We start from the raw sequence: 22,770 nt of genomic DNA, 5'->3' as shown, positions 1-22,770 counted from the left end.
GCAATGAGCCCCTGTCAATGGGAGGAGGTGATGTACAAGTTTGTAGATCCTTTCTCTGAATTTAGATAACAGCTTATTACGTTATAAAATAAAAGTACATAACGGCACACTTTGGATCCTTTTGTCTCTCAAACCCGGATTTCCTCTCATCCAAGTGAAACGATTTGATCTGTATTTTTTTTATCAGTAAAAATAAATCTGTGTTTTGAAACATCTGACACCATTGAAGGAAAGACAAACCAGGTTTCGTCATCTTCGTTGATGGTTCGAGTCCCATTGACTGTAAATGAGAACTGGACCGAGTGGGTGTGACATCACCCATTCAGCGGATCAGCCGCCATTTTTTTTTTGCGATAAGGATGTCGCCATGTTGGAACCGGACGTCAGTAAGCAGAGATTGGACCAAGTGAAGGTTTCTATGACGATCACTCTTGCCAATCAGCAGTGAGCTTGTTGGAAGGCCACACCCCTACCACTACAAGCAGGCTCGGGAGAGTCTGTCAATCAAACATTTGACACGAGACCACATGCTTTTATTGAGGCACCTGATTGGTCGGTTTATTACGTGAATAACTTGCACTACATAAAAAACAAACAAATGAGGATTATCAAGAACTCGTTGACAAAAAGTATCGGAGCCAGAATGGTTCTTCTGACCAACAGAAAGAGTCACAGCCGTTTATTCCCCTATACAAGTCTTTGGGATTATGGCGTCTTAGAGTCGGCGTACTTCCTGTTTGCAACGCCAGGGTGGAGGGGTCCCTCAGTCCAGTTCTCACATACAGTCAATGGTCTGGAGAACCAGCAGGTGGAGGCGGAGCTAAGTAGGCTCTACAGGCAGAGCTCATCTGACCTACTTGGCGCACTCCACCTGCCCCCGTCCTGGGTTGAAGCACGGGTATGTCCCAGCAGACGCTCACCTCTGGAAGGAGCGGCGCCACCTCTCTGACGCTGCCACAGTCGCACAGAAAATGGCTAAAAGAACCTTTTATTGATCTTTTGCAAGCACGTCTCAAATGGAGTGTTTACAAGTGAAAGAAAGCTTCCGTGCAGGTTAAAAGTAATGCCTTGCTCAGCGGTGCTCAGCGGTGTCCCAGATTGAAGGTTGTCCTCCACGGGGTGTGGCTGACGGCGTGCACATGAGGTGAGTTTGAGTCAAAGGTGAGATTAAATGCCAAGTCATTGTCTGCAGTCATTGTCGCTGCTAAACACGGAAGGCACACGCCCCCGGCCAGTGGCGGGGGTCCTCACTGTGGCTTATAGCCCCCAAGCTGTGGCATGTAGCTGGACGGCGCCGTCCGCCCGTCCGCCTGCAGTTCGTCTGCTTCCTGACAGCAGTCCAGCTGCTCGCCGTCCGGCGGGCCGAACACCTCTGAGCAGGTGATGTCCTGCGGGGCGAGGCGCTCAAAGCGTCCGGACGCCTCCTGCACAAACATGTCCACGGTCTCCTCGGAATCCAGCAGCGGCTGCGTCGACTCCGAGCGGGAGAACACCGAGTGCTGCGGCTGAGAGCCGGGCGTCTGGCCTTTGTAGGCGCTGGAGGCCACGACGGACGAGTACTGCACGGTGCTGGCGGTGGTGTCCGCCATGTCGGCGCCCTCGTCGCTGTCCGACACGCTCTGACGGGGGGAAGACATGCAGGACGAGCCGCCAATGCCGCTGCTGTGCTCCTCTGACGTGTACTTGTCCTTCCTTAGGGACAGGCTGGCCTTGTCCTCCTCGAAGCCGCTCTGGGACTCGCACATGGACACCAGCACGCTGATTCCAGAGACACAGCTCTCCTTTGGCGGCTCCGCCTGGGGAGCAAACAGACTCGCGTCAGCGTCGGGAGGCGGAGACAGCAGCTGGTGAGGTATTTTCAAACCCCCGCCGCTTCAGAACCAGCAGGTCTCCTCGGGTCAGACTCTACCTTCATAGAGCAGTCCGGAGACCAGGTCCCGATGGAGCTCTGTCTGCCGTCAGGGACCCGAGGCCACAGGCGCTTCACGAGGCTGCAGGCGAACAGAGGTCATTAGAGCCGTGCACGCCTGCATCGGCCCAACATAGGTGCACAAACGTCTAAAGCAGTGTTTTTCAACCAGTGTGCCGCGGCACACTAGTGTGCCGTGGGAAATTGCCCTCATTAACTGATCTAAAAACATTTCCCATCTCCAGGATTTTAGCTCTCTGTTCATCCAAACAGGCCCTGATAAAACACTGAGGAGTTAGGAATATAAAAGATGTAAAATACATTTTCTTTGCGTTTATTTTATTTTATTAAAGACATTTTGATAAGAATGACGGTACAGTACCGCGATTCAGCTGCACCTTCGGCTGTATTTTGGAAAAGTCCCGTCCCTTTAACTGTCTCCACCAATCATTCTTGGGGAGCTTAATCACATGTCATCAGTCTGACCAATCAGACGTGGTTAAAGTCTTCACTTCCTTGTCCCGATTTAGCTCGTAAAGTCGCTCAGTTCTAACAAAAATAGCAGCTAAAGCTCGTCTTTAGCGGTGTAGCTTTGCACAGAATCCGGTATCAGACCGTGGAACAAGTGAACAAAACAATGAAGCTCCGAAAACCGATCTCCGGCCGTTTTATGCACTACATCTCCCATGATGCATTGGGTCATGAGATTGACAGCGCACAAGGAGATCTGTTGTTAAACGTCTTGAAACAACAAACACACATCAATCTGTTTTTAAATCTTCTAACTTAACTTTTATTGCATTTTTTAGAAAAAAAACAGCTGCAGTTTCCAGCTTTTTCTGCCACAATTATCACAAAAATGCATGTGAGATTGTGGAGGGACTGTAGATCAATACAGACTATGAGTTTCTCCTTTTTTTTTTTTTTTTTTTGGATGCTGGTGTGCCGCGGGATTTTTTTTAAGGTTAAAGTGTGCCGTGGCTCAGAAAAGGTTGAAAAACACTGGTCTAAAGATCATAATTAAAGCTGGGGGGTGGGGGGGTGGAAGACGACTTACAACTCCCTCTTGTAGATGCCGAGCAGGAAAACCAGAAGAATGACCAGGCCGGCCCCCAATGAGATGGCCTCGATGGTTCCAGCAGCTGTGGGGAAAAAAGAGACTCAATAGATGCCCCCAGGATCTTGTCTGCAGGATGCCCCCCCCCTCTCTGGTTTGGAGCCCGAAAGAGCCGATGACCCAGAGGGGTTCTGCATTTCTACAGAACCGGCGTGATTCTGGCCACGCCTCCCTTCCCCCTGGCTAATGTTGCAGCCTTGGTGGTCCGTCCCACCAAACACCCGAATGAGAGCCTGAACCCTCCAGGTTTCCTGAACATTCTGTTTTAGACGGATGGCTGTTGGACGGCAGAACCTGAACCCTCCAGAGTGTTTGACACGGCAGTACAGTCCAGAACCAAGACACTCAACAGAACTTTTTCACGACAGAATCATCAAGTATTTTTTGTGGCTTTTCTATTTGGAGCTGCTTCCCTCATCAGCTGAGATGTTCTACGTCCGTACACGTAGAGACCGACCAACAGTAAAGAAACGTGAACATTCAGCCAGCGTCTGACCGTATTTCATGGTGATGAAGGAGTGGTGAGAGCCGTTGGTAGAGCCGGCCGCGGTGGAGGCCTGCACCCACGCCTCATATTGGGAGTCCCCCATCAGAGACTCCAACTTAAGCGACGTGGAGTTGGCGGGCACGGGCACCTCTGCAGGGAACACAGCACACACTCAGAGTCTGATCCAGCAGGGAGCTGGAGCTGCAGAGGTCAGCAGAGGTCCTACCTCGAATCTCCTCCCCCAATTTGTAAAAGACGGTGTAATTGGTGATGAAGCCTCGTCGGTCCCGTAGGGGGATCTCCTCCCACACCAGCTCCGCCTCGTTGTGTCCGGGTTTCCCGTTCAGCTTGAGTGTCGGGCCCCGCAGGGGAGCTGCAGCCAAACGACATCTTCATCAGAAACCTTCAGCTCAGCTGTCAAAGGGTAAACAGAGCCGAGGATGACGAGGCTCTCTGCCGCCGCCATCCTATTTCTGTGTTTCTCACAGGACAACGGCTCGGTTCCCCTCAGGGAAACATCAGGATTTTCTCTGAACAGCTCAACTGTGGCTGAAGCAGGTCAGATGTAAACAGAACAAACACCAGACCTTTTTTTTTAAGTCTCACCTCCTTGTTCCACATAAGCCAACATCTGAACCGGCTTCCCGATCGCTCTGGAGAACACGGGATAGACGGAAACGGTGTAGCACACGAAGGGATCCAGCCTCCCTGGAGGGGTGGGAAGAGATGTTAACCCGCTGCTTCCAGTCCGACTTATCAAAGAACAGGCAAACACGAGGTCAGCTGTTCTGGTAAAGACCCGCCCCCATGAGAAGGGAAGTGGGGGTGGGGTTGCCCTGCTCCAACCAACCGGCTAAAACTGCATAATTAAAAGACCCACTGGGAACAGTTTTAACAAAGATCAATGGATGATCTGAGTAGGGCTTTAAAAGAAAAACAGAAAATCAAAGCCACGTGCGACCAGCAGAGGGCAGTGTCTGCACAGAACGGCACCAGGTCCTGAGAGAAATGGGTCTGCATCAACCATCTCCTTAAAGGGATCAGTCCCAAACCGATACCAATAATGTTTTTGAAAAACATTATAAACTGATCCAGGCTGCTCCCCATTTTTATTTCATTCTTCTTCTTTTATCATTTCAAACTAAAACAGAACACCTCTTTGAAGTAGCTTCAACAATCAAGTAAAAATAGTTGCAACACTGAACCAGACTTTTTTTTTCTACAAAGAAGTAAAAATAGTGGATAATTAGTCATGTGAGAAAGTTTGAAAACTTGCGTTAAAACTAAAAGTCTTTTGGATTAATTATGATCCATGTTTCTTTAAATAGAAGTGACATTTTCTCTATGAAATCTTTGTTGCAGTAAGATGATAAAGTTTGGTGACTTTAGGATCTTCAGAGCCATTTTTAATTTAATTTCTCCATTACAATCGATATCAAGAACTTTCTTCCATAATCGTTTTTAGCATGAATGTAATGATGACTTTTCACAACTAGATCATATCAATGTAATCATTTATTTTTTCAGTTTGCCTTGGAGAGATCATTGTTTTATTTACTTATTTCATTTTAGTTTTTTTAAAAGGACCTATAACATGCAAAATCCACTTTTATGAGCTTTTAAATGTATTATAATATTATTTCCTCATGAAATATATTTAGATCCAGTCACAGATCTCTCAGCACCAGCCCCTCCCAACCCACAAAAATGGGCGGGTCCTCACATTGTGATGTCACAAAGTGAGGAACCGCCCATTACTGCTGCCTTTTCCTCCACTATTCAAAGACGTCACCCGGCAGAGCTGGTCATCCGTGATCTCTGTATTTTAGGAACGTGCATGTGGGAAGAGAGTGCACGTGGTCGTGTCAGTCTGAGTGTGCAGGACGCCGGTACCTGTGAGTGTGCGGTTGCTCGTCTTGCTCACTCGCCGCCAGTCCAGCCTGCCGTCACTCAGCCACTCCACCACATACCCCGACAGCAATTTGTTGCGGAGGGGTTTCCACTCCACCACCAGCTGGCCCTCGTGGGGCCACACCTTCAGTTCCTCCACACGGGCGTGGTCTGTGATCGACACAAACACGATCAGAGCTGTGCGGCGCCGGGAGAGCCTCAGCCGCGTGTCACTCATTCACAGAATCTGCAGTTTCCTTTTCACCAAAACAACACCTTTGAAGGCCAATCGACCCTTTTCTATTCTGATTAAAGCGTCCAACAACAAAAATGTCTAAAGGTTTTAATAAAACAAACATGAGGCACATAATAGTGCTGATGTCAGGCTTAGGCTGCGTTCACACCGAATGTGATTTGCACATCAGGGGCGTCTAGTCAACGTTACGTCAATACGCAGATGGGATCCAAGGTCCTGCGGTGCGATCTGAGCGTCGAGCGCGGCGGTCTGGCAGCAGGCCGTTCCATCGTGGTGCAATTTGGTCAAGAGTTTAAGTATCTGAGCTTTGGTGAAGAAGACACGTCAACCAATCAGGAACTCCGCTTTGGCCTGTGACGTGTTGATGATGTAATCAGTAGGTGGAGTCCAAACCCAACATGGAGGAGAATTTGATTGTTCTTGTCCAAGACAACAATAAAAATAACAAAAAGATTCTCTAATGGGTTAAATGCTGAAACATTCAACCCATCGTTTTCCAGTTTCTCTTTCTTCATTATAGTCTCTTGCACCATTTCTTGCTGCTTAAAAAAAACTTACAATTTTACAGATATTTTAACCATTCAACTATTCAAATGTTTAGATCTTTAATCTTTTTCCAGCTATGACTTTTAGTTCTTTAAATCCTTGAACTTTTCAAGATATTCTAGGATTTCTGCCTCCATTGAAACACATGGAGAATCCTTGGTGCAGAAGCTCGCTGGTTCAATACCGGCTCTGGCATTTCTCACAGAAATATCTTTTTTGTAATTGTGATGTTTTCACTTAATTTATGGTCAACTTTAATCATTTCTTTATTTATTTTTTTGCCAAATATTACCCTTTAAGTTTCATTTTCATTCATACCATTCAACCCTGTATTTTCTTCTGGAAATCCAGCTCCTTCTAGTTTGAATTGAATTGTTTTCCTCCTCAGACTAATGCGGGACAGCAGGTCATCAAACCGGCTCACAGAGACGGACAAGACTCTGAATGATTACCGATGCTTTTGTAGAATTCTTTCAAATAAGTAAACCTGATCTGATCAACGTCATCCGTGCCTTCCACGCGTTGGAAATAAGATAAACACAAACACCGCTCCAGGTAAGAACCAGGATCAAAGCATTTGGCGGTAGCTCCTCCCACACTTGTCTGAGGCGTCTTGTTTATGAACACATTTTTTGATAGACGTCAAGCAGCGAGTTAACCGTGCGTCCAAGTCGAGGCGGTCAACGCAAGCGCGAACGGCGTTCTCTGTGAACGCAGTTGCAACAAGCAAATAAATCTGACCGCAGAACCAATGAAAAAGCCTCCATGTCTACATGTTCTGAGATATTTCTGAAGTCCCAGATGAAACCGAGGCAGTCTCAAAGCATTATGCAAAAACATCGACCAGAGCTTCCACAATTATGACTGACAAAATACACTTCAGAGCAGATTTGCTATTGTTGATCAATCACACCTCACCTACCCGGTAGTTTGACAGGGAGGATTAAGGAGGCCTCTGGAGACCTCCCCAAAGAGTTGACGGCCACCACGGAGACCTTGACCGACTCCAGGTTAGACAGAGAGATCTGTTCCAGCAGAGTGAGGCTCGTCTCCCCCTCCTCTGCCTCAGACCGGTTCACCAGGACGCTCTTCCAGCCCCCGCTTTGGTTCCACGCTCTGTCCCTCTGCTTTTCAACCTTCACGTCAAATCTCGTTATCCTCCCATTTGGGAATTCAGGATCCTGGAGAGGAGAACCGCAAGCTAAAGGTAAAAAAGCTGCTTAAAGGAGTCTTCAGAGCAAACCCACTCCACGGCTGCTCTTCTCCATTCTGATCATCCACCAGCAGACAAACAGATCCATGAACGTCTTTGTTTTTCCTCGTCTGACCTGGAATCTGGATCAGAACTGGACGGATGGAAAGCTCTGATATGGCTCGCCATTTTTGTTGCGCCACTAATGTTAGGTTGGGGTGTGAGGGGCTGTAAGCTAGTGGAAGAGGATGTTCACCAATGGATGATGGGAAGTGATGGATTAAGTCCACACCAATGGGAAGGCTTTAACAATTAATCAAAAGTTGATCAGAGCGGGACTTTAACCTTTTTTTTTTGTGTCCTTTTGACTCACAGCTCTACGGTGGCCCCGAGGTGTAAGACACATTTACAGGTAAGACACAGCAACAACAGCAAATCCCAGTACAAATGAACAAATACTGACACACAACAACGAAAGCGGAGGCACGGCTTCTAACAGAAAGGCACATTATATAAATCCAATCATGTATGATTTTTTTAAAAGTTACTTATTACTGATTTCTTTATGGGGACATTATAAATACACGAAACAGGCCAAAAGCATTTTTGTAAAGTGTATCACGAGAATAAAATTTACAACAATAATGGAAGAGACGTCAAACCTTTACCTTGCTAATTAAACATTGCTGTAATTTTTATTGTCGTAATCCAATTTAAAAAAATGCAGTTCGACCGTTTTATGTATTTATAATGTCTACATAAAGAAATCAGTCATAAATAACTTTAAAAAAAAAACTAAATTGGTTTTATATTACGTCACTTCCAGGATTCAGGACGTTTTAACTTTCTGTTAGAAGCCGTGTCTCTGGATTTGCGGAGTTCTGGATTTGGTCATTTGTAACGGGATTGCTTTTGGTGATTCAGTAGTTGGTAATGTGTTCAGTCATTTGCTGTTGTGTCTCAATGTTTGTTCATTTGTACTGGGATTTGTTGTTGTTGTATCTTACATGTAAACGTGTCTTGCCCCTCTGGGCCACCGTAGAGCCCAGACGTGAGTCGGCTTGTTAATGATTACAGAGCAAAGACAAACTCAGAGCCGCTTGAGGACAAAAGAGTTCACACAAGTCTGAGCGCAGTCAGAAACACAAGTCCAGAAGCTGCAGAATAAGTAGAGTTACAAAGTAAAGGCCACGTTAACTGAGAAAAAACAGAATAGAGTGGCACGTCTCATAAAACCTAATATTTAAAAGAAAAAAGAGATTTGAATGATAACAGCACCAAAACAAATTCTCAAAGACAAACAGGAGTGTGTTATGCCTGGAAATAGTGCTGGAGGTCCTGAGCTGACAGGAAACGCAGCAAAAACTTCTAAAATAACAGGAGTGAAACTCAGCAGGCGTCTCCTTCATGTACAATTGTGCCTGGATTTGTGTTGGTAGTGCCTGTTTGTGTGTTCACACGTGCATGGAAGCCCATATAAGGTCTGCGCTAGACAGAAGTGAAGCATTTCTGCACAGAGTTCTGCAGAGTAAATGAGGACAGACGAAAATACCTCAAATAAAGGAACCAAAAGCAAAGAAAATATATTTCAGATTGCAAAAAAAGCTAAAGAAGTACACAATGTTGTGTAAAGCCTCCGTCACAACTGCCCTTATGGGTGGATACGGGCTGTCTGCGGGGCAAAAATGGGCCCAGAGGAAATGTGGAGGTAGATCGTGGTAAGTAAGGGGGCAGTAGGTGAAACGCAGACCTGTCATACACATTTTTCTACCCCCCCTGAACCCTGCACAATGCACAGGGACATTGGTGCTGTTCATGTGACGAGTGTGTGCGCTTTGTGTGTTGTCTGACTGTCACAAACATCCTACGGGCACTAACGTGTCACGTGCACACCCTGGTCAGTAAGACGCGTGCAGCGGGAGGTACAGCAGCATCACCTGTGCGTCAGAAGTGCGTGTCAATTACGATATCCTTTAATATCCGAAATCCTTTTTTTGCCTGCCGATCACCTGGAAGATCTGCACCCATGCGTGTTCCTCAAATCACTTCCCAACAAAGTTTTTGGCCAATTACCCAGCATTCAACTGAGGACTCCAGCCATGATTCCTTCATAATTATTCTGACGGGCTGCGGCAGGGGGCTTTACCTTACAAATGATCTGGACTAGTCGCTCACTGGTGCCGTTATAAACCACGGTTCTCCACAAATCCGGCGTACTTGATGGTTCTGGTCAAACGGCGGCAAAAGTGGAGAGAAATGAATGAGGAGTGAGGTTAGGGTGGCGCTTTGAAGTGCAGCTGGGGCACTCACTGTCTTCTGGGGTTGTGGTGGTGATGTTCTGACTCCAGTCGCTCCAGTAACCGTGGAGGTTCTCCACGTCTCTGCAGCGGACCTGAACCGTGTATGGCGTGTAAGCTCGAAGGCCTTGCAGTCTGAAGTTCGTCTGGTCATTAATGTCTGGTAAAGGCACCTGCAAAACACACAGATCATGTCTGAGTAAGCCCCCCTGCACTCGCAGACACAGGAAAGCAGCGAGACGTTTCTGGGACCACACGCTGCTGGATAGTGACTTGGTTCTGAGACGACTGACCGCCGGTAACCACCTTGACTTTTTGTGTGGACAGTAGTTCTGACACCGCCATTGAAATGAACGTTATTCCTAAAAACTAAGAACTGATTAGAAATGACATCAAAACATTAGCTAAGCTAGCTTTCAGAGCAGTGTTCTCCTCTTTGTTTTTAAAGCTCTTCTTCCGTCTGTTCTTCTGTTCCTGCACTTATCCTTCATCCGTTTGCAAAGAAACGTTCCACGTACAACTTTTCCCGTGTTGCACGCCGCCGCACTTGCTTTGAGTGACTGAAATTAATCCGGTCATCTTCAAAACTAACGACGTTTCAGAATAAAAGATCCTTCAGACGTAGTCAAGTGATTGAAAGTGTAGCTAAGGGAATCCGATTATTGTTCAAAATAAAAGATTTTTCAAAATCAAAGTTTGTTGAGATTTAAAAGAGAAAAAAAAACAACAACAGGTATAATTAATTATTTCTTCTGCGGCCCGGTGCCAATTGATCCACGGACCGGTCCGAGTCCACGGCCCGGCAGTTTAGGTTAAATGACTAGGTTTGCACGCGATTCCACGGTAAAATTTTAGTCTCGGGTTACGTCACCAGCAGGTCTCACATCCTGCAGCAACTGTGGCGATTCCACTCCGACGGCCGTGCGACCACTAAGATTATAAAAAGCTTTAAAGTATATTTGTCCCATCTGGATGTTTTAGAGCGTTCAGATGGGACAAACAAAGTTTCAAATTACAGGAGAAGTGATGCAATTAAAAGGTTGGTGCACTGCAGAAGTTTTTGTTTGCGCTCCACAGGATATTTCCATTCACTTTCATAAATGCTGCTAAAGAGAAATCAAAAATCCATGTTTTCAGAGATTTTTTCTGAATTTAGGAATTTTAGCCATCAAGTCTCGTCGTGTAGGTTCTTTTTGAGCCTTTTTAAATGTGGCCCTTATGTAACCCACTTTCCAGTGGTAGGGGTGTGGCCTTTAAACAAGCTTCCTCCTGATTGGTGAGAGTAGTTGCCACAGAAACTAAGACCGATTTGGACCAATAAGTTCGCGCTGACATGGCCTGGCTCCATCACGGTGAAAACAAATGGTGACTGAATTGACTTCATTTAGTTGGAGCCAGAATGAAGTTGTTTTCTCTGGCTGACGCCTCATACTCACGTGGGACCAGCCGGGAGATTTGGGCGAGCAGAACCGGATTTGGTACGTCAATTTGACACAAACTTGATTAACGGGGGGAGTCCAGTTCAGAAGCAGAGAGGTGGGAAAGCTTTTCTCTGAGGTGACCGTCACCTCTGGAGGGTTTGTTTTCACTGAAACAGGAGCAGAGCAGACGTCTGAACGGGGCTGTTCCTCCTCCACACAGTTGGAAACTAAGAGGGAGACCATCACTCACCAAAGTGCTGAGCTTCTTTTCTGAGGTGCACAGACTCTGCTGCTCCAAGTTGGTTCACTGCCTCCACCCAGACCTCCAGCTCCATGTGAAAGGGGTAGGGGCTGAGTTTCACCTCAGCCCAGTGATCCTTGGTGGTGGTACTGCTAGTTTGATTGCTGTGAACAGAAGACGCCTCAGTCAGATCACCGGGAGGATTTTTTCTCACAGGCCTCTGGGGATTGTCCCAACTAACCCACCACAACGTCAACATTTAATGCCCCCTCCCCTCCCTGCACATGTGCTGCTGGGGCAGGTAGTCTCTGTAATCAGACTGTTCAGATGAAGGCCTCCACAGTTGAAAGGGGGCCCCCACCTGCCATCCAACAGCACATAGAGCCAGTCAAGCTGCTCAGCAGGAACCTGCACTCACCTGAGGACTTGCATCACTTTGAGCGTGAAATGTACGGGAACAGTCGGGGTCTGACGTCTCGTCGTTCCCCAGCTACACTGCAGGGACGGGAAGGATTTGTCTTCCTTCTGGAAGGAAATGCAGCTTAGGTTCTCCGGTTTCTCCGGACGATCTGGAACCACAGAAAACAGCAGCACTGCATCAGATACTCTCCTGCAGCCTCTCTGATCCTCATGGTCATAGATAGTGGAAACCCGGCGGGCACAGAGTGCTTGACCTGACATTATTTTACAGCCAGCATTGATGTTTGCTATTATTATGTTGAAATGCAGAAGAGAGAACTCACAGCCGGTTCTGAGTGAGATGCCGTGAATGAACTTTCCTTCGTTCAAAACCACATAACTGGACTTTTTTCTGCAGTAACAGAACAGCCACTCCTCTGATATGTCTTTTGTGATGGGGACCGTCACGCTCAGGGCAGTGCTGTTGACCTTCCGGTACTGATCTCTGGGAATGGTCACATTGGACAGTTTCCAGTACAGATCGTCCGCAGTGACCTCCACTGTGTTGGAGATCAGGCATGTCGCTGTGAAGTTGGTTCCGATCTCAATCACCGGATTCTGTGGCAACGTCAGCAAGTGGCTCTGAAAATCTGAAGAAAACAGAAACAGGAGGATGCTGACATGCAGCAGCAGCACGCCTGAACACACTTAATGCCAGTCACAGAAACCTAGACTAAAAACTCGATGCCTCTCATTCTCTGTACAGTTGTGCTTGCAGGAAAAAGAGGAAGCTGATTATTCAGAAACAGTTGAGTGGTTGGTTTGCCACAGTCTGGCAGACTCAACCTCAAAGTCAGATAACAATAACTCAGATTTATTTACAGCTGCTGATCTGGAGTCGTGCCATCAGACGGACTGATAGCCAGATCTGCACTTCAGCTACGTCTGCTGCTGGTCCTAGAAGGTTCTGACCACCGCATCACTGAACCACAGCAGGGATTCCCATCAAACCTGTTTTTGTATACATCTTTTACACGCTTTCTTCTCTGTCTAGATCAGTCTGCAAATCCCTTTAATGTGACAAACAGAAGTCTTCTTTCAACATTAGTGTCTCAGAGCTTTTAGATTGGACCTTGGAGTCTGAAACCAGGTTCCCCAAGGGTGCGCAGGTGTATCCCTAAATTGGTTCTGTTCTGTAGGTAACTATTTGCAGCCATGTTCCATTGTGTTTAAATGTGTTCTCTGGGTTTTACTCCTCAGAAACGTTGTGGGAAACATGGCAGGAATCGTGGTGGATGCAGGCCTGGATCAGGCCCCTGAGAGCCTTCAGATCCTCGGCTGAGCAGCATGACTGGATAAACATCAGGTACTGATGCGTGTTGCTGTGCTGCTCATCAGGTAGGTGCCAGAAGTCAGAGCTCCGTCTCCCCCTCTGGTCACCAGCAGGAATCGTCTCCACTTGTCCACTACATCTCCCAGCAACCCCAGTGTGCACTTCCTGGATGCCGCACACCTGACTCTCATTTGCCAAATCACTCACAGCACACTTAAGCACTGCCCGAGCCTCACTCAGTGTGAAGTATTGTTTGTGCCGCAATGCCTCCATTACTGAGCGATGTATTTGGACCTGATCTTCTGTTTCCTGACCCTGTTTTGCCTCTGCCTCGGTTTGCTGGCCGCCTGGATCCTGACTACTCCCGTCTCTCCTCTGATGCTCTCATGCGTGTCATTGACTCCTGCCTGCCTGACCCTGATTCAGCTTTATGGACTTTTAGCTGAGCTAATAAACGTGCCCCACTTGCCTGCTGCCTGTTCTTGTCACAGTTGGACTACAAATGTGGGCAAACATTGATTTTGTGCCATGAACATGAGTGGCTATGTCAGCTGAATCCGTCTTTGATGTAACAACTCCTTGCTTAACAATACAGCTCATATCTGGGGTCTAAGGTTTTAATTAAATTAAGAAACCCCATTTTCTCCACGGTATATATGGGTAACATGTCTTTGGCTGTATGCAAAGCGACCGCTTCGGTGATTTTTCTCCACCGCGCCACTTTCCTAGGGATGGGTATCGAGCTCTGGTATTGGGCAACATTCTTCAAGACCACAGTATGCGTAAGATCTGACATCAACGGTTCTGCTATCGGTACGGAAGCTCTGGTGAGCCAAAAATGTGCCATTACACAATAACTCGATTTAGCTATTTTTTAAAATCCCCCTAATAAAAATTTTGAATTAATTCATTCAATCGATTTTTTTTGCCCAAGCCTACTTGCTTCATCTTTCAAGTGGATTACTTCTCCACAAAGGAGCAGAACCCCAGGTTTGTAACAGTTCGCCAAGGCTTCACGCCAACGCGGTAAACGGGCACTTAATTCTGAAATGTTTGTGAATTAAAGCTTTATGGTAGTAATTTTTTCTTTATTTCGTTCAAAATTATCCTGAATGAACGACAAAATGATCTGGAGAAACAACAGCTCTTACAGATTACTATTCTTTCCAAAAAAGGCAGCCCCCCCCCCCCCTATACTGTGATGTCATCACTCTAAGCCCCAAATATTTTTTTAAGAAAAATCTATCTTGAACTCGGAAACGGTTCCAATTCTCAAAAAACCCGAACTGCAATTATGTACAAATCCTGGGGAAAGGGTCCAGTGTCCGCTGGGTCATTAGAAAGCTTCAAAGACGTCAACTTCATCTGCTGAAAAACTACAAAACTCCCATTTAGAGCACAACAGCTGGGCTGTGTCGACGGCACCACAGAGGGTTGACCGTTTGCCATCATCTGCTCCACCCATAAAGTCACATTCATATCGAATGTGATTTGCGCAGCAGGGGCAATTTCAATGCAAAGCCAATGTACAGACGCAATCAGAGGTCCTTTGGCACAACTTGAGTGTTGGTCACTCGGGGGTCTGAACAAAGTGTAATTCTTGCTTAGCTTGCTCTAATCTACAGAAGACTTATTCGTGTTCCAAATCTGTTGATGCAAGTGGGACATTGATCCGGGTTACACGCCCCCCCACCCGTTCACATTTACGTCCCTGCACATGCTGTCTTCTGGAGTCTCTGTCTTCTGTCCGCCTGAGAGATGGCTGTTCAGGACTGAGAGGTTTCGGACACAGACAGTGAGGGGAGTTCAGCATGGGTTTCAGGTTGATTTATGGGATCCAAAATCTGTGTGATGGCATCTGGTATCCCAATAGGGTCAACTGGTTCTGATTGAGGGTCTGGTTTTACAATTTCTACAGCCACATGTTCTTCTTTGGGTTCTGTCACTTCGTCTTCTGTGTTGGTCTGTACAATTGATTCAGGTGACAGAGCGGCAACAGCGGGTATTGAGAAAGCGGTTGACTCGACAGCTGGCAAGTTTTCCGCAGGTAAGGTTGTTTCTGGTGGCTCAAACCTGACATCTGGTTGCTGGATGGCAGGTGTGTCTAGAATTGAGGAGCTTACTGGTAAACCCATCTGGCAGGTGCAGATACAGAGGGTGCTCTGGTACGCTGCTTGGGGAGTTTCTCTTGAGGTGAGGGTAGGAATCCACCAGGCAGTAAAAGATCCCTGTGTAGGGTACGAAGGGGTTTGGGCTGGTTTTCGGGTCGGACTGTGTAAACAGGGAGGTTTTCTGCTTTCCTTACCACGATGAAAACTGTTGACTCCCACTTGTCAGCCAATTTGTGTTTACCCCTCTGGCGCACATTTCTGATGAGGACCCTTTCTCCGATGTCCAGATCTGCAGTCACAACATGTTGGTCAAAGCGTGTTTTGTTGCGTTGCATGATTTTAGCGGTGTTCTCAGTTGCTAATCGTCGGTTTTCATCTAGGTGTGATCTCAGCAACCTGGACATACTCTCTGTAGGAGGGTGATCAGTCCCCCTTCAGGGGCAAGCCAAAAGCCAAGTTCACAGGCAACCGAGGTTGACAGCCAAACATCAGTTCGTAGGGAGAGAATCCTGGAACGTCGTTCTTAGTACAATTGCACGCATGGACAAGGGGCTTAACAAATTCTTTCCAGTGTTGTTTCTCTTGTGTGGACCAGGTTCAGAGCATGTCTAACAGTGATAGTTGAACCTTTCCACTGGGTTGCCTCTTGAATAATAGGGCGTTTTTCTCACTTTATGAATTCCTGCCACTGTGCAGAGTTCACGGATGGTTGGGCATTCAAAATCTGTGCCTTGGTTTCTGTGAAGCTTCTCCGGGATGCCGTAGTGAAAAAATAAGTTGTCCCACAGACACTTGGCAATGGTATGGGCCTTCTGGTTAGGAGTGGGCACAGCAACAGCATATTTTGTAAAATGGTCTGTGATTACAAGGATGTCCTTCGTCTTTCCATCCGGTTCGAGAGAGAGGAAATCCATGCAGACCAGTTCCAGTGGATGAGTTGTTTTGATGTTCACTAGGGGTGCACCTTGTTCCATAAGTGACTTCCGCTTGACACATCTTTCACAGGTTTCTATCTTATTTATAACAGCTGCTGTCATCCGGGGCCAGTAAAAATGGGAGCAAAATAGGTCTAGCGTCCTTTCAATCCCGAGATGGCCCATCTTGACATGAAGATGGTATAGCACCACAGCTCTGAACTCCTCCTGTAGCACCAGCTGGTAGGTGATGTCCCCTCTGATCTGTCGTCTTCTTACGAGAAGGGTGTTAAGGAGCACCATTTTGTTTACTTCTCTTCGAAGGAAAGGCAGGTCAGGGAGTTGGTCTTTTACAGCTGGTGGTGGCGTGTGTCCGTGTTCAAGCTGGGCAATGACATGCTGGATTGTAGGGTCAGCACACTGTTTAGCTGCAAGATCAGATGTGGAAATCCGGGGTAGTGCAGTGGTCGTGAACTGAGAATCATTTGTAAACCCATCTGGCAAACTGTTCGCATTATGGGAAATGGACAACACAAGAGCTCGGTCTGGATCTGGTAGAGTATTAAAAACCACGTGACGGTCATATATGACTCTGGTGATGGCTTGATCAATGCTGGACTGGTCACTGTTGACATGATGTTGGGTGAACCTCTGAATACAATATAGCTCTTTGTTGGAGACAGGATCTTCACAGGGTTAACCGTGTGGTCGACGCGACAGTTCATCAGCTTCTGTGTTCCGTTTTCCAGCTCTGTACTTAATTTTAAAATCGAAAGTGGACAAAGCAGACAACCATCTATAACTGGTGGCATCAAGCTTTGCACTTGTGAGCAGGTAAGTGAGGGGATTACTGTGCGTAACTACCTTGAACGATGCTCCGTACAGGTAGTCCTTGAATTATTCTGATACTGCCCACATGAGGGCCAGGAATTCCAACTTGTGGGGTGGGTATCTGGATTCACTTTTGGTGAGGCCTCTACTGGCATAGGCCACCACTCTGTTCTTCCCCTCATGCTCATGATAGGGCTTCTGGGGGTCTGCAAATTCCAGGACAGGAGCAGAGGTGAGCTTCTGGATGATGGTGTTGAAAGCTTGTTGACACTTTACTGTCCAACGACCTCCAAATGGTTCTTTTGGATTGTGGTATTCTTGTTTCTTGATTAGGGGTTTCTGTCTCTTTTGAGAAGCTGGGTATGCGGCAGTGAGGTCATCCAAAGGCTTAACAATAAAGGAATAGCCTTTCACGAATCGCCTGTAGTAACCAGCGAAACCAAGGAAAGAACGTAGCTCCTTCAGGGTTTTGGGTACTGGCCAGCTGGTGAGTGCTGAAGTTTTTTCTGGGTCTGTTCTTACACAGTCTTGGGAAACTATATGGCCTAAATATTTGACAGAGGTCTGGAAGAAGATGCATTCATCAATTGAGAGTTTAAGACCATACTCCTTTAGTTTGTTTAAAACTCTTATCAATCTCTCTTCGTGTTCTTCGTGGGTTGGAGCAAAATCAATAATATCATCCATGAAAACAAGTACCTCCCTCAGGTTCAGTTCTCCCATGCACTTTTCCATCAGGCGTTGAAATGTGCTTGGGGCGTTGGTAATGCCTTGGGGCATGCGATTGAATTCCCATAACCCTAGGGGGCACACGGAAGCTGTTTTTTCCTTGTCCTCTTCTTCCATTTCTATCTGGTAATACCCAGACTTTAGATTCAAGACAGTGAACCATTTTGACCCAGAGAGGGCAGTGAATGTGTCCTCCAACTTTGGCAGAGCATATGCATCTTTTATGTTTGTGAATTTAGTTTTCTATAGTCAATGCATAGGCGAACACCTCTATCCTTCTTACGCACAACAAGAATTGGAGATGCGAATGGTGAGGTGGATTCTCTGATAATTCCAGATCCCAGCAGATCTTGTAAATGGTTTCTGACGCTATCCACATCTTGGTGGTGAATGGGTCTGGGTCTCTGCTTAAATGGCGTTGGGTCAGAAAGTTTGATCTTGTGTTTAATTTTTTCAGTTTTGCCAAAGTCAAGATCATGTCTTGAGAAGACTTCAGGGAGGCTGTTGAGCTTATTAATTATCAGTTGTCGCCATTCTGGGCTTATAGGTGAGTCTTTGAAGTTATATTGTGAAGTTGGTTCTATTGTTGGTGCAGTGCTCTGCTCTTTAAAAATGACATGTTGATAGTTGCTGGCTTCAGCTATTGTGACATCTGCAGGAATTTGGATGGCATGGCTGGACTCATTGCTTACCACAACAGGCAGGTGACATGGCCGGTGTTGTGGCAAGTTAACGAGACAGCTTTTAACTATGAGCCCACCGGGTAAAGAGCCAGACTGGGGATGCTCAAGGAGAACCGTTTTTTCGCCTTGCAACCCTTTGACCAGACGTCCATCCAGAACTGTGGTTTGACCTGCCTGGATGATATGTGGCTGCCCTGACAGTAGTGTGACAGAGCCAGTCTGGGCGTCTTTGCTGTGGTTGAAACTAGGGTTGGGCGATGTCCCCTAAATTGGCAGTTGACGATGTTCGCAGTCAACCATCGGGATGGACGATGATATCGTGGGGCGGGGGTGGGGGGTGGGGGGCTATTTTTAATTTTTCGTTCATGTATAATTGCTATTCGTTATTTTACTTTATTTTATTTCCCAAATAATGACTCATCCGCGATGATCCAGTCTAAACTGAGGGAAGTGACTTTTAAAAAAAAAAAAATAGAAAAGTGGTCCGGCCCTGCGTTTGATTAGACCGGTGGAGCGAGTGACCGTGTCTCTAGCAGAGCAGACGGACTTACAGTTTAGTGTTTGAGGGGAAGTAAGGATGCTTTGTTACGTGTGGGAGACTTAGGACTGTGATCCGTCCCGCAGCTCTACGTGAACGAGCAACCGGAATTTAGGAGAAGCGGATCTTGCGGTAAAAGTGTGTGTCAGGGCAGAGCTCAGAGCGCTAGCTAACGCAGTGTGTAAGCTTCGAAGCAGAAAGGCCGCTCAGTCCTTAGAAACCATTCAAACATTTGTGTTTCCAATCGTGTCCCGACAAAATAAAGGCTGATGTTATTCCCACATATTTACGTGCAGCCAAGATGCAGATTGTAGCGTTTCACGCATGGATTTATGTTCATGCTAATGTTGTTAGCCCGTGTTAGCATACTGCTAATCCTGGCTTCCGGCTTCGTTTTTCAACAGAAAAAGCACTGACCACACGGATTAAAATTAAAATGATGAGCGAACAGGCGCTTCATAATAACCTTAACATTAATAAAAGCACGTTTAGGAGATCATTCGGCCTATTAGCCGCTGTGCAGCTGCAGTGCCTCACTCGTTCTGATCCGAGTTGCTAAAAAGCACCGCAATCCGCGTTTTTATAAGTTATCCGCCTGAACTTGCTTACTCTGGGAATGTCGGTTCCAAAAGACCGGATATGAGTTGGCGTAATTACGCTCCACTTGGTAACCCTGGGTTAATGCACATGCAAAACAAGCACATAAAGACATTCTCAATAGATCGATATCCCGAGTCACCATGGAAACGCGTAGAGAAAAAAAGAGATCCCTATACTTCAGTGAGACGGAGGCTGAGATTTAACTGACGGCGTATGAAGATTATACGCCCATCAAAAAAGTAATATGGCTGCATCATCAAAAGAAAGAGTTTCTGCTTGGAGAAAAAGAACGGACAAAGTAAACACACGAGTTTCTGATCTTATTTCCAATTACATTGTGATGTATATATATATACAAATTATAAAACTTAAATGAATTGATTCAGTTGGTAAAAAGTAATTGAGTTAAATTTATTCAACCTAATTTCTTACGTCTATCCAACTCAATAGTTGTTTTTACAACTCAAATATACATGTTTATCTAAATGTCAAATTACTCCAATTCAATTAAATGTATTTCCATATTAAGTTATTGTACTTCTTGAACTCTCATATGTCTAAATTAGAGGCTGCAGATTTTCTCATTTTTACCAAATTAAAATAAATGATACTAAAATAAATGATAGTCTGGATATACAATATATCCCAAGGTTTCATAATCATAACTCTGACTGTACCTTCATTTCTTATACCATAACGTTGCACTAGTGGTGCTAAATATACTCATCATCCTCTCACTCATGGCGCAGAACGAATTAAACATAACAGGGGAAAATAACTCTGCAACACACAGTAAAACTGCTACAACTAAACATATTTAGACAAAAACCTACACTTGTATCCAAATCCATCCAGACAGGCAAAGGGAATGGTATCCCACAATTCCTTGCGCTGCCGATCTAACAGTAGCACCAAAGTTACACCTACTTAATTGAATTAATTTGAATCTGAACTGAATCAAATAATTGCGTTAGATCAAAGTAAAATAATCTTTCCAACATCCATATGTGGTCTTATCACCCTCTCATGGTGGAAAAAGTATTATCTGAGCTTCTTCATCCACTAAATCATCTTCAAATGGACACGCCATGCTGTTTCACCTCTCTGAAAACAAACTAACCTTCAACTAAACCTGCTCCAGACCAGGTTATGTTCAGAACATGAGTTGCTATGGCAACTTGACCTACCCTGGAACATACCTCCATTTCTGGAACCGAAAGATGAGGTTATCTGCTTCCTTAGCCTCAAACTTACCGTGGGAGCTAGCATAACCTGCTTTCTGGAATACCCCCCTGGCAATTATGTTTGAAAATGAGACAAACAAAGTGCTGCTCTGTGACTTTCATAGAAATATTTCAGTATTTCTTTGTTACTAAATTCAGAAACACTGAACTCATTGTCAATGTTCCCCAGTTCCTTTGACTAGAACCTGTGGAAGAACCCCAGCCAGGAGCCCAGAAGCAAGGCAGCAAGAAGACCAGGTGAACACCAAAATCTGGATCCGCGTGTCATGTCGCGCAGAAGGACAATCACGTGATCTACTAGATCAACAGCTAGAAGGCAGGGGGGGTGAGGAGGTACTCACTGGAATAAGCGTGGATCCCACAGGCCAAGAAGAGGAGCGCGCATAGCGGGAGCGCGCTCACGTCGCCCATGATGACTACGGACAAACAGAAGAATACAAATACGTTAAAACCAACAAACTGTTTCATGAACAACACAAGCTGAGTGTCTGTGGACTTTCCACGGACACTGTGGAACAAATATATGACAGCGTAACTCGTCACGAACGAGCTACAGAGTAAGTTCGCACGCGCACGATGATTCGATAACCTACAATTCATTAGGAAAAGTTCCCGCCGCTCCGTTTACGGCTATGAACCGCGGTAGACATAACACAGATAGTCTGAACTGACCTCAGAAACTCAAGGAGACCATGGCAGCTGAACTCGGAGTATTCCTAAAAACAGCGACCCCCTCTCTGTCTGCACCGTAGCCCCGTCCTCGCGGACAGACCCGCCCTTTTCCGGTCAGGCTGAACTCCCCCGTCTCAGAAACACGACAGCAGATCTCACAGCATGCGGATGGGCTGCAGACATAGGGGCGGAGCCGCGCGACTGCGCCGCAGCGATTATAGATCTGATTTCTGTCACAGAGCTTCCTTTGCAGTCATTGGACAGACTTGCTGTCAGTCAAAACAGTCATAGTTCGCACGCGCTCGACTCTTGTTTTCCGGTCTGACTCCGCCTCCTGGTTTACTGGAACAGGCACGCGGGCACGCGCTCACTTTACTCACAGCAAAGGCAGAGAAGCAGACAGGAAAGGTGAAAGGTGAATTGTTGAAGTTGCCAGATTTCAGTCAAAACCTTCCAGCTCTGTAGAGAACTAATCCAGAGATAGCTTGCATTGTTTTTCACAATAAAATCCCCGAATTAAAGACGGCCAGAGCCACTGCGAAGAAGAGTACTTAAGATATTTCACATTTTAACCACAGATCAATATATCTACTTTTTTGATTTTGCTATAGAAAATTTTAGCCAACAAAATCATTTTAACTTCATTAGCCACATATTTTCTCAGTTCCTCTGTGGTTTCAAGTCGTGGTTCGGAGATGGAACTGGACGGGGTTGCAGTGACCTCAGAGTCAGTGCAGACAGGATAAGGTTTGAATCCTCTGACACATGTGTTCACACCGTTCTTCTAACCACTCAAGTCTTCCTGGAACTGTTTTCACTTTGTCGTATCACTGATGTTTTCTTTTTTTTCTTTCTTTTTATGTAAATGCTTGCTCCTCCAAAAGTTGCAGACAGACATGTGGTGGACCACAAGGTTCTATTCTTGGTCCCACTCTTTTTAACTTGTATACGGCAACAGTTATTGTCATGAGCAAAGAGGAGGGGGCTCCCTGGTGGAGAGAAAACAGTTCATTGATTATATACTAATACTAGACAGTCCTTGACAAACTGACAAGTTAAAAGCAGGCAAAACCCAGTCCAGTCCAGTCCAGAGGACCCACTCCAATGAAAATTGTGTTTTTTTGTTTTTTAAACGTCTTTTTGTAGCATTTTTCTGATGATGGAGAACCTTAAGATCAAAATTGCATTTCTGAGAATGTATTTTAAATAGGTGTGAATCAGGAGCAGATGAAAAAAATGCAGTGGTGACGTAGGTGCCACGGTGGGCGGGGCCACAAGCTCCATTCTGATTCTCCCACCTGCAGTAAAGTAGATCTGTGTGCGTCTTTGTTTTCCTCGTCTGAGCTCACCATTCTTGTTG

At 46.0% G+C, this 22,770-nt stretch overlaps 1 protein-coding gene across 3 annotated transcripts; it reads right to left on the bottom strand.

Moving 5' to 3' along the window:
- Positions 1-531: 531 nt before the first annotated feature.
- il6st (interleukin 6 signal transducer) lies at positions 532-21,544 on the bottom strand. 3 transcript variants are annotated; one of them, XM_011492836.2, is made up of 16 exons: positions 21,411-21,544; positions 21,080-21,154; positions 12,100-12,405; positions 11,775-11,925; positions 11,366-11,520; positions 11,131-11,282; positions 9,708-9,867; positions 9,544-9,623; positions 7,128-7,386; positions 5,407-5,574; positions 4,120-4,221; positions 3,740-3,886; positions 3,523-3,663; positions 2,967-3,051; positions 1,910-1,991; positions 532-1,796 (listed from the first exon to the last, which is right to left on the bottom strand). In XM_011492836.2, exons 2-16 carry the CDS (start codon positions 21,147-21,149, stop codon positions 1,248-1,250), a joined length of 2,607 nt encoding a protein of 868 aa, XP_011491138.1. In that variant the 5' UTR covers positions 21,150-21,154; positions 21,411-21,544; the 3' UTR covers positions 532-1,247. The 3 variants fall into 3 exon arrangements, with proteins under 3 accessions (XP_011491138.1, XP_023816470.1, XP_011491140.1); XM_023960702.1 differs by lacking the exon at positions 5,407-5,574; XM_011492838.2 differs by lacking the exon at positions 12,100-12,405.
- Between the last annotated feature and the right edge of the window lie 1,226 nt (positions 21,545-22,770).

The sequence above is a fragment of the Oryzias latipes genome, chromosome 12 (genome assembly GCF_002234675.1).
Source record: "Oryzias latipes chromosome 12, ASM223467v1".
NCBI classification, from domain to species: Eukaryota; Metazoa; Chordata; class Actinopteri; order Beloniformes; family Adrianichthyidae; genus Oryzias; species Oryzias latipes.
Note: the sequence above shows the minus strand (reverse complement) of the source record. Positions and strands in the feature narration are given on the sequence as shown.

What these genes read in the sequence shown, in the direction of transcription:
- il6st (XM_011492836.2), bottom strand. Translation starts at nt 21,149, where the DNA reads ATGGGCGACGTGAGCGCGCTCCCGCTATGCGCGCTCCTCTTCTTGGCC. An exon ending in CATCTCACTCAGAACCGGCT is followed by an intron (nt 11,926 to 12,099) that starts GTGAGTTCTCTC and finishes CTGTGGTTCCAG; the next exon opens with ATCGTCCGGAGAAACCGGAG. An exon ending in AAAAGAAGCTCAGCACTTTG is followed by an intron (nt 11,283 to 11,365) that starts GTGAGTGATGGT and finishes CTCCTGTTTCAG; the next exon opens with TGAAAACAAACCCTCCAGAG.